Below are 12,167 nucleotides of genomic sequence, written 5' to 3' on the forward strand. Positions count from 1 at the left end.
TTTGCTGTTTCATGAGCACTATCCTTTTACAGCATTATCGGACACTCAAGGGAATTTTCTTTTGAATGGGAATTTTGTTGTAAGTATGTCCAAAAGGGAAATCAACGTACAAGGAGCTATTTTTGAATACAGTGGTTCAAACAACTCAATTGAAAGGATTAATAGTACTGATCGACTGGAAGAAGAACTTGTTTTGCAGGTAAATTCTTAGCAGTTGTTATCATAAGACAGTTTTAAATATATTAATAAAATATTATGCTTAAGTAAGTGCTTTGTATTTATTATTAAACATAAAGTGATATCTTTTAAGAATATATCTTTTATGAATTGATTGTGTGCCCTTTTGTATTTTTATTGAGGTTTTGTGTGTGGGTAATCTGTACAACCCTGATGTACGTTATTCCTTCAATATCCCCGTGGAAGAGAAGAGTGATCTATTCACATGGGACCCATATGGACCATGGCAAGACTGTACAAAAATGTGTCAAGGTACACTAGAATTAAATAAAAGGGACATAAGTTCAACTGTGGCATGCTGGTATAATTTGGGGTGCTCTTAAGTCTGGCTGCCCGTGGAACCCACATACTTATACCACACAGACTTACAAAGGTTTCCTGTCTTTGTTCTCTGTCTGCTTTTCTCCCCATCCATTCTGGGCTTCTTATGCTTAACAGCCTCCCTTATCTCAACCCTTTTCAACATTTTCCATCACAGCTCCTTTCCTACCATGTCCTTAATCTCTTTCTCGCAGTTACAGAAAGGTTCCCTTACTGTGACACTATTTGCTAGTGAAATGCTCACCTTGTCCTTTTTCTTGCATCCACTTTCCCAGACACCCATCTCCTTCTTTTAGTGTTGTGGGGTCAACATTCTCTCATTCTCTTATTTCCCTTCTCTGACCACAGGGAAATGTGTTTGTACAGATGGATGAATAACTGAAAGGCACGCAGGGGCGATGCAAAAGCCATGAAGTTATAGTAGAAAAGCAAATGTAGAGACTGGTATCTATAGATAGACTGCAATCTATAATTATGAATACCTGGTTGTGTGATGCTACATTTGTTTGAATCAGTAAATGTTTATCGACAGACTATTTTGTTTTGGATTATTAGGACCCTGATTTTGCATTCAAGTTTTAAAGTCTAGTGGATGAAACAGAAGAATGAGTAAATTTTCTTAATTTTAAATGGTAAAAGCCATGCCACAAGTATGCATTGAGGAGACCCCAGGAAAGATGGAATGAGCAGTTTGAGGAGGTGAAATGGGAAGATAGAAGTTGGTGTAGAGTGGAAAAGTAGTTCCCAGGGGCACTAGAGACAAGGTCTGGGAATTAGGGGAGCAGTGAGTCAGAGGAGAAGCATCTCCAAACGCTACAGAAGTCAGCTGAGAGAAGGTAGGTGGCCAGAGGCAGTAATCACAGAAGATGGGAACTTGAAGGGCATGTTAACAAACTGACCTCAAGGTACCAAAGGAATAGTGGTATCCCATCCCAGAAAAAGGCACAGACTTGGTCCTGTGGTACTAGGACAGCAGTGCCTAGATGCTGGTGTGGAAACAGGCATTGCTGGTTGAACAGTGTCTCCGGGGAGGGAGACTGAAGTAGATGATGCCAGGCTGACTGGAGCAAACATGCAAGTAGGAACAAAGCTTTGATAACACAGAAGACAGAGGAATTCATTTTGACAAAAAGAACCTGGATGTGCTTTATAGAAGAGCATATAGAAGTGGTTTGGGAAGGAACAAGATGGCAGAGGAATAGGACGGCGAGACCACTCTCTCCCCCACAAATTCATCAAAAGAACATTTGAACGTGGAGTAAAGTCCACAAAACAACTTCTGAATGCTGTCAGAGGACATCAGGCACCCAGAAAAGCAGCCCATTGTCTTTGAAAGAAGGTAGGGAAAAACATTAAAGAGAAAAAGAGAGACAAAAGAAGTAAGGACAGAACTCTGTCCCGGGAAGGGAGGCTTTAAAAAGAGAGAAGTTTCCAAACACCGGGAAACACTCTCACTGGCGAATCTGTGGTGAGCCTTGGAACATCAGAGGGCCACATAACCCTCTTTTTTTTAAAGATTATTTTTAAAACCTACAGATTACCCACCAAACGGTAACTCCCAGCAGAGAAGCAGCGCAGATGCCTGTATATGCCATTAGCAAGCGGGGGCTGGGCAGGGAGGAGCCGGCTGAACTGCTTAGAGAGAGGACTGGGCTTGACTGCCGCGAGAACAATCTGAGAGAACTGGGGATAGCAAAGCAGACTGGGATAACTTCCCCATGAAAAGGTGGAAAGCTCTAACCTAAGACTCCGCCAGCCCCACTCACAGAACAAAGGACTGAGCAGAGCGAGCCAGCTGCGGTCGGCCCACCCCCCATCCCCCACCAAGACAGGCAGGAAGGTCAGCCAGAGCCGGAGGGGGCAACCATGGCCCCAGAAAGGCATCCGATACCAAAATGCAGGCAGGCTTCATTGCTAATCAAGACTTCTTGGCCTCGGGCCGGTCGATATCCGCCTGAGAAGGTGCGCCGGTTGTACACCCAGAAAACTGAGTGGCAGGGACTGGGGAGCTGATAAGTCGCAGTGACTGCGCTCGCCAAACACCTGGTCACCTGAGCTGCTCGGACCGGGGAAGGCACAAAATGCAGGCCCAGCCAAGTCTGTGCCTTTGTGGAGTACCCGAGAACCTGACCTTGAGCTGCTCAGACCTGGGAAGTGCATACAACCCAGGGCCGGCCTCGGACAGTTCCCGGCAGAGCAACCTAGAGTCTGTGTAGTGTAGACTGGGACAGCACATGCGCTGTGAGTGGGGGCAAACCCAGTTTGGCCGAGACACTGCAAGCACTCCCCACAGATGCCAGATATATTTGTCTGCAGGATTCCTCGCTTCCCAGAACAGGACTGAACAACTGAGCCTTAAAAAGTGTCTACCCACCCCCTAGTATCAGGGTGGAAATTAGACACTGAAGAGACCAGAAAACAGAAGCTAAAACAGAGGGAACCACCTTGGAAATGACAGATAGAGAAGTCTAGAGACTACTCCAAGAATAAGACCAAAAACTAGAGGCAAGAGGCTTAAGCCCGAATCCTGAGAACCAGAGAACTTCTGACTCCAGGGAACATTAATCGATAGGAGCTCATCAAACGTCTCCATACCTACACTAAAACCAAGCACCACCCAAGGGTCGACAAGTTCCAGAGCAAGACATACCATGCAAATTCTCCAACAACACAGGAAAATAGCCCTGAGCTTCGATATACAGGCTGCCCAAAGTCACTGAAAACCCACTGACATCTCATAACTTATAACTGGACACTTCATTGCATTCCAGAGAGAAGAAATCCAGCTCCACCCACCAGAACACCGACACAAGCTTCCCTAACCAGGGAACCTTGACAAGTCGCCCGTCCAACCCCACACACAGCGAGGAAACTACATAATAAAGAGAACTCCACAAACGGCCAGAAGAGGGAAAGGCCACCCCAAACAAAGCAATATAAGCAAGATGAAGAGGCAGAGAAATACCCAGCAAGTAAAGGAACAAGATAAATGCCCACCAACACAAACAAAAGAGGAAGATATAGGGAATCTACCTGATAAAGAATTTCAAATTTTGGTGGTGAAAATGATTCAAAATCTTGAAAGCAAAATGGAGTTACAGATAAATAACCTGGAGAAAAGGATTGAGACAATGGAAGAAAGGTTTAATAAGGACTTAGAGGAAATAAAAAAAAGTCAATATACAATGAATAATGCAATAGATGAGATCAGAAACACTCTGGAGGGAACAAACAGTAGAATAACAGAGGCAGAAGACAGGATAAGCGAGCTAGAAGATAGAATTGTAGAAATAAATGAAACAGAGAGGAAAAAAGAAAAACGAATTAAAAGAAATGAGGACAATATTAGAGATCTCTGGGACAATGTTAAACACTCCAACATTCGAATCATAGGAGTCCCAGAAGAAGAAGACAAAAAGAAAGACCATGAAAGAATACTTGAGGAGATAATAGTTGAAAACTTCCCTAAAATGGGGAAAGAAATAATCACCCAAGTCCAAGAAACCCAGAGAGTCCCCAACAGGATAAACCCAATGTGAAATACTCCAAGACACATATTATTCAAATTAACAAAGATCAAACACCAAGAACAAATATTAAAAGTAGCAAGGGAAAAGCAGCAAATAACACACAAGGGGATTCCCATAAGGATAACAGCTGATCTTTCAACAGAAACTCTTCAGGCCAGGAGGGAATGGCAAGACATACTTAAAGTGATGAAAGAAAATAACCTACAGCCCAGATTACTGTACCCAGCAAGGATCTCATTCAAATATGAAGGAGAAATCAAAAGCTTTACAGACAAGCAAAAGCTGAGAGAATTCAGCATCACCAAACCAGCTCTCCAACAAATGCTAAAGATCTTCTCTAGACAGGAAACACAGAAAGGGTGTATAAACTCAAACCCAAAGCAATAAAGAAAATGGCAATGGGATCGTCCTTATCAATAATTACCTTAAACGTAAATGGGTTGAATGCCCCAACCAAAAGACAAAGGCTGGCTGAATGGATACAAAAACAAGACCCCCATATATGTTGTCTACAAGAGACCCACCTCAAAACGAGGGACACATACAGACTAAAAGTGAAGGGCTGGAAAAAGATATTCCATGCAAATAGAGACCAAAAGAAAGCAGGAGCAGCAATACTCCTATCAGATAAAATAGACTTTAAAACAAGAGACAAAGAAAGAAACTACATAATGATCAAAGGATCAATCCAAGAAGAAGATATAACAATTATAAATATTTATGCACCCAACATAGGAGCACCGCAATATGTAAGACAATTAGTAACAAGTATGAAAGGGGAAATTAACAACAACGCAATAATAGTGGGAGACGTTAATACCCCACTTACATCTACGGATAGATCAACTAAACAGAAAATTAACAAGGAAACACAAACTTTAAATGATATAATAGACCAGTTAGACCTAATAGATCTCTATAGGACATTTCACCCCCAAACAACGAATTTCACCTTTTTCTCAAGTGCACACGAAACCTTTTCCAGGATAGATCACATCCTGGGCCATAAATCTAGCCTTGGTAAATTCAAAAAAGTTGAAATCATTCCATGCATCATTTGTGACCACAATGCAGTAAGATTAGATCTCAATTGCGGGAGAAAAACTATTAAAAATGCCAACATATGGAGGCTGAACAACACGCTACTGGATAATGAACAAATCATAGAAGAAATCAAAAGAGAAATCAAAATATGCATAGAAATGAATGAAAATAAAAACACAACCCAAAACCTCTGGGACACTGTAAAAGCAGTGCTATGGGGGAAGTTCATAGCAATACAGGCACACCTCAAGAAACAAGAAAAAAGTCAACTAAATAACCTAACTCTACATCTAAAGCAACTAGAAAAGGAAGAAATGAAGAACCCCAGGGTCAGTAGAAGGAAAGAAATCGTAAAAATTAGGGCAGAGATAAATGCAAAAGAAACAAAAGAGACCATAGCAAAATCAACAAAGCCAAAAGCTGGTTCTTTGAGAAGGTAAATAAAATTGACAAACCACTAGCCAGACTCATCTAGAAAAAAAGGGAGAAGAACCAAATCAATAAAATTAGAAATGAAAATGGAGAGATATCAACTGACAACTCAGAAATATAAAGGATTATTAGAGAATACTATCAGCAATTATATGGCAATAAAATGAGTAACCTGGAAGAAATGGACAAATTCCTAGAAAAGTACAACTTTTGAAGAAAATCTGAACAGACCCATCACAAGCACGGAACTAGAGGCTGTAATCAGAAGTCTTCCAGCAAAAAAAAGCCCAGGTCCAGACGGCTTCACAGCTGAATTCTACCAAAAATTTAGAGAAGAGCTAACACCTATTTTACTCAAACTCTTCCAGAAAATTGCTAAGGAAGGGAAACTTCCAAACTCATTCTATGAGGCCACCATCACACTAATCCCAAAACCTGGTAAAGACCCCACAAAAAAAGAAAACTACAGGCCAATATCACTGATGAACATAGATGCAAAACTCCTTAACAAAATTCTAGCAATCAGAATCCAACAACACATTAAGAAGATCATACGTCATGACCAAGGGGGCTTTATCCCAGGAATGCAAGGATTCTTCAATATCCGCAAATTAATTAACGTAATACACCACATTACCAAACTGAAAAATAAAAATCATATGATTATCTCAATAGATGCAGAGAAAGCCTTCGACAAAATTCAACATCCATTTATGATAAAAACCCTCCAGAAAGTGGGAATAGAAGGGACATACCTCAACATAATAAAAGCTATATATGACAAACCCACAGCAAACATTATCCTCAACGGTGAAAAACTGAAAGCATTTCCCCTAAAGTCAGGAACAAGACAAGGGTGCCCACTCTCACCACTACTATTCAACATAGTTCTGGAAGTTTTGGCTACAGCAATCAGAGCAGAAAAAGACATAAAAGGAATCCAAATTGGAAAAGAAGAAGTAAAACTTTCACTGTTCACTGATGACATGATCCTCTACACAGAAAACCCTAGAGACTCTACCAGAAAACTACTAGAGCTAATCAATGAATACAGTAAAGTTGCAGGATATAAAATCAACACACAGAAATCCCTTGCATTCCTATACACTAATAATGAGAAAATAGAAAGAGAAATTAAGGAAACTATTCCATTCACTGTTGCAACGAAAAGAATTAAATACCTAGGAATAAATCTACCTAAGGAAACAAAAGACTTGTACATAGAAAACTATAAAACACTAGTGCAAGTAATCAAAGAGGACACTAATAGATGGAGAAATATACCATGTTCGTGGATTGGAAGAATAAATATTGTGAAAATGAGTATACTACCCAAAGTAATTTATACATTCAATGCAATCCCTATCAGGCTACCAATGATATTTTTCACAGAACTAGAACAAATAATCTCACAATTTATATGGAAATACAAAAAACCTCGAATAGCCAAAGCAATCTTGAGGAAGAACAATGGAAACGGGTGAATCAACCTGCCGGACTTCAGGCTCTACTACAAAGCCACAGTCATCAAGACAGTATGGTACTGGCATAAAGACAGAAATATAGATCAATGGAACAAAATAGAAAGCCCAGAGATAAATCCATGCACCTATGGACACCTTATCTTTGACAAAGGAGGCAAGAATATAAAATGGAGAAAAGACAGTCTCTTTAACAAGTGGTGCTGGGAAAACTGGTCAGCCACTTGTAAAAGAATGAAACTAGAACACTTCCTAACACCATACACCAAAATAAACTCAAAATGGATTAGAGAGCTAAATGTAAGACCAGATTCTATAAAACTCCTAGAGGAGAATGTAGGCAAAACACTCTCTGACATAAATCACAGCAGGATCCTCCAAGACCCACCTCCCAGAATATTGGAAATAAAAGCAAAAATAAACAAATGGGACCTAATTAAAATCAAAAGCTTCTGCACAGCAAAGGAAACTGTAAGTAAGGTGAAAAGACAGCCTTCAGAATGGGAGAAAATAATAGCAAATGAAGCAACTGATAAAGGATTAATCCATCTCCAAAATATACAAGCAGCTCCTGCAGCTCAATTCCAGAAAAATAAATGACCCAATCAAAAAATGGGCCAAAGAACTAAACAGACATTTCTCCAAAGAAGACATAAAGATGGTTAACAAACACATTAAAAAATGCTCAACATCCCTCATAATCAGAGAGATGCAAATCGAAACCACAATGAGATACCATTTCACACCAGTCAGAATGGCTGCTATCCAAAAGTCTACATGCAATAAATGCTGGAGAGGGTGTGGAGAGAAGGGAACCCTCTTATACTGTTGGTGGGAATGCAAACTATTACAGCCACGATGGAGAACAGTGTGGAGATTCCTCAAAAAACTGGAAATAGAACTGCCATATGATCCAGCAATCGTACTCCTGGGCATACACACCGAGGAAACCAGACTTGAAAGAGACACATGTACTCCAATGTTCATTGCAGCACTGTTTATAATAGCCAGGACATGGAAGCAACCTAGATGTCCATCTGCAGACAAATGGATAAGAAAGCTGTGTTACATATACACAATGAAGTATTACTCAGCCATTAAAAAGAATGCATTTGAATCAGTTCTAATGAGGTGGATGAAATTGGAGCCTATTATACAGAGTTAAGTAAGCCAGAAAGAAAAACACCAATACAGTATACTAATGCATATATATGCAATTTAGAAAGTTGCAAATGATAGCCCTGTATACGAGACAGCAAAAGAGACACATAAGTATAGAACAGTCTTTGGGACTCTGTGGGTGACGGTGAGGGTGGGATGATTTGGGAGAATGGCATTGAAACATGTATGTTGTCATATGTGAAACGAATCACCAGTTCAGGGTTGATGCATGTTACAGGATGCTCGGGCCTGGTATGTGGGGATTACCCAGAGGGAGGATAAAAGGAGGAGGGGGGTGGGAGGGAGGTTCAGGAGGGGGAACTCATGTACACCAGGGTGGATTCATGTCAATTTATGGCAAAACCAACCAATATAATATTGTAAAATAATTAGCCTCCAGTAAAAAATAAATAATAAAAAAAAAGAAGTGGTTTGGGCATCTGGGACCAGCATTCCAACATAACTGGGTAAACTGGTCTGTGACAGTAGACATGGGGAGCTAGAAGAAATCTAAATAAATAGTTGAATGAAGGAGCATTCTAAAATATGGGGGACACACCAAATAAACACATAACAAGATCCAAAATGAAAGGCTGGAGAAGGCATTTTGAGATAGTTTGAGAGTTTGAACCACGAAAGATCTCTTTCCTACAGAAGGAAAGGAGCTATTAATTCAATTTCCACAAAATATTTACTATGATTATAGTTCATTTTGTATGTGTGTGACTTCTGGGTTTCTAAAGTGAAGTTTCTTTAGTTTTGTTTACTTGTTTCCCTGTGCACTGAAAATGATCAGGCTCCAAACATTTTGTAAACGCTTATTTTGTGTTGATATTTTGGAGCTCTATTTTCAGTGTATTGGTTTCAGCTTTCCTTTCCTTTTTCTTATCTGTTGCTCCCTTGACCCTCTTCTCTCCCGCTATAGCTTGGCCATGTTGTTTTTCAGGCCTGTTACACGGCTGTCATCATGTGCTTTCCCTTCTTTATCATGCTGTGAGGTCTGTTTAACTTTCTTCTGTGTTGGATTCCCTGTGTCCCAAATTCTGTGAATTCCTCTTTTTATTTCCTCCACTGAGGATAACATAACTGTCAGTAATTTCCTGAGAAAGCAAGGCAGTTTTTTGAGATCTTTCCTGTCTGAAAATGGCATTATTCTGTTCTCACCCTTGACCGATAGCTTGTGTCATATAAAATTCTAAAATAGACTATTTTCCTTTAGAATGTTGAAAATCTTGTTTTCCAATTTCCAATTCTTGGATATGATACTTCCTGGTATGGAAATTTTGTGTCTCCCCTCCTAAATTCCGGGAGTGAGAAATGTCAGGACAGTGTCTGTTGGCTTGGCTTTTCCTTTCATCTATTTTCCTGGTAATTAGGATGCCTTCCAAACTGGAAACACAGATTCTTTGATCTGAGAAGTTTTATGTATGATATCTTTGATAATTTCTCCACATTAAATTTTCTCTTGTATCTTTGTAAAATTTATATTGTCTGGATATACAGCCTCCTGGTCTGATCTCTTATCTTGTAATTTCCTCTCCAAATGTACATTTTTTTTCTTAGTGTTTCTCATCAACAGCTTGCTTTTGTTTAATGGGTGCAATACCTATGTCTGTGAGAGTATTAATTATAGTCTTGGAACTTTCTTCTGCTCTCTGACATATGTGTTTCCTCTGAATTCTGTTTCTGCTTATTTAGGTCTCTTTTGTGTGAGTGTCTTTCCTAAATTGCCTACTAATCCTTTGATGTTTATTCATATTTAAGACTAAAATGCTAATTGAAAGTCCTGTGTGGGTTAAATAAGTCTTCTTAAAGTTCTTTACTGTGCCTTTGGGGGGAAGGCTCAAATGTTGCTGTCATTCAGTCTTTTTCCTTGAACTAAAGAGTTTTCCAAGAAAGGAATTCTCCCATCTTATGATGGCCAGTGAGGGGACTGGTGAAACTAAAAGTTGGCCTGGAGCCACAGGGAAATGGAGGGTGAATCCAGTGGGCCTGAATCTCATCATTTCAGTGTGGAGACTTTTGAGTTCTTTTCTTCAGTACAGTGCTTCCCTAGCTTCCTGCAGCTGCTGTGTCTGCGCCCCCAAGTTCACCTGCTCTGGAGCTATGCTATCCAGTATCCAGTATGGTAGTTACTAGCCACTTGTGGCTAGCCCATTGAAATATGGTACAAGTGTGAAATGCACAATGAATTCTGAAGAATTAGGATGAAAAAAGAATGTGAAATATATCATCAATACTGTTTCTGTTGACATCATGTGGAAATGATCCTATTTGGATATTTGTATCTTTTTGCTTTTTCATGTCACTACAAGACAATGTAAAATTACATGTGGTTCACATTGTTTTTATTAGATAGCGCTACTATTGACTCTTAGGTGGAAGTCTGACTGTTGTTTATGAATACTTTTCAATCACGTCTCCATTTTTTCAGGCCTGTGCCTCACACATTCACCTTTTCAGAGGAACCTGGTGTTTTTGATTCCTGGGCTTTGCTTGGATTCTGTGGCATGAATGGTTTATCTCTTACTTTCTTCCTCCACAGGCTCAGGTTTCAGCTTCCTTGGCTCTGTGGAAATAGTAATTTCCAACTTCTTTTCATATTTAAAATTTCCTTTTCCTGCCTACTGTTTCCTCTTTTATTCTCTTTGCTCTTTCAGGTTTTTGCCTTTTCAAAAATTTTTATAGTTCTTTCAGATGGTATGCATGCAGAGATAAACACACATGTTCGTGTTTCGCCAACTGAAAGTACACAGTTGAACCTGGAGAAAACAGAAATTTGATCATGCCGCTGACAGCTTGAACTTTTTCCTATCTCCTCATTGTGGAAAGTGCAAAGTTCAGTCTACTCTGGCCTCTCTGACTTCTCTGTTTCTTTCACTGTGGTTATGCACCATATAAACAACTGCTAAATCTCAATGACTTAGAACAACAAACATTTATTTCTCGCTCATACTGTGTGGTGGCTGCTAATTGGTTCTGCCTCTTCTTCAGCTTGTTATCTGCATCTGTCATTTTCAAACAAATTAATAGACTTTATTTTTTTTAGAGGGGTTTTAGGTTTGGGTTCGATCCCTTGGTTGGGAAAGTCCCCTGGAGAAGGGAACAGCTACCCACTCCAGTATTCTTGCCTGGAGAATTCCATGGACAGAGGAACCTGACAGGCTGTAGTCCATGGGGTCACAAATAGTTGGACACCACTACGCAACTTTCACACTAGGTGTATAGAAAAGTTGAGCAAAAACTACAAACAATTCTCATCTCTCTTCTTCCACAACCCCTCCCCAGTTCCCCTATTATTACCATCTTGCATTCATGTGGCACATTTATTCCAGTTGGTCCAGTATTATCCACTAAAGTCTGACCATGCTGCCTTTTCATTCATGATTCCAGGCTGAAAGATCAGCCCCATCTGGAGAAGGCTGTTTTAGAAACAGGGAGAAAAGAGTTGGCAGAAGCAAGAAAAGACTTTTAGAGCTTCTACTTAGAACTGGAATAGTCACATTCCCTTCCAGGTGGTTGGCACAAACCTGCTATTAATGGGCAGGGAAGTCTGCTCCTCCTCCAGGAAGTTATAGAAATGTCGTAGCAAGTTCAGTTCAGTTCAGTCGCTCAGTCGTGTCCGACTCTTTGCGACCCCATGAATCACAGCACGCCAGGCCTCCCTGTCCATCACTAACTCCCAGAGTTCACTCAGACTCATGTCCATCGAGTTGGTGATGCCATCCAGCTGTCTCATTCTCTTTTGTCCCCTTCTCCTCCTGCCCCCAATCCCTCCCAGCATCAGAGTCTTTTCCAGAGATGTATAATTTGTTACAGCGAAAAGGCAAGCAAATAATGGGGAGCAGTAGCATACTGTATCATATCAGCATGGACCCTGACCACTCAGCTCTCCACTGGCAACCCTTCCATCCAGCTGTAATAAATTTCTTCCTACTTTACACACTTGCCCCACCTTCCT

General features: G+C 40.3%; 1 protein-coding gene across 1 annotated transcript in view; it reads left to right on the forward strand.

The window, feature by feature from the left end:
- The window catches only part of ADAMTS20 (ADAM metallopeptidase with thrombospondin type 1 motif 20), a 210,082-nt gene that overhangs the window by 105,190 nt on the left and 92,725 nt on the right, over nucleotides 1-12,167 (forward strand). Inside the window, exons 17-18 of the mRNA XM_055395361.2 lie at nucleotides 33-199; nucleotides 360-489. Coding sequence (XP_055251336.2) covers nucleotides 33-199; nucleotides 360-489 — 297 coding nt within the window. The remainder of the gene's footprint in view (nucleotides 1-32; nucleotides 200-359; nucleotides 490-12,167) is intronic.

This window comes from Moschus berezovskii, chromosome 6, assembly GCF_049115385.1.
Source record: "Moschus berezovskii isolate FMDL1 chromosome 6, NW_MosBer_1.0, whole genome shotgun sequence".
Classification (NCBI taxonomy): domain Eukaryota; kingdom Metazoa; phylum Chordata; class Mammalia; order Artiodactyla; family Moschidae; genus Moschus; species Moschus berezovskii.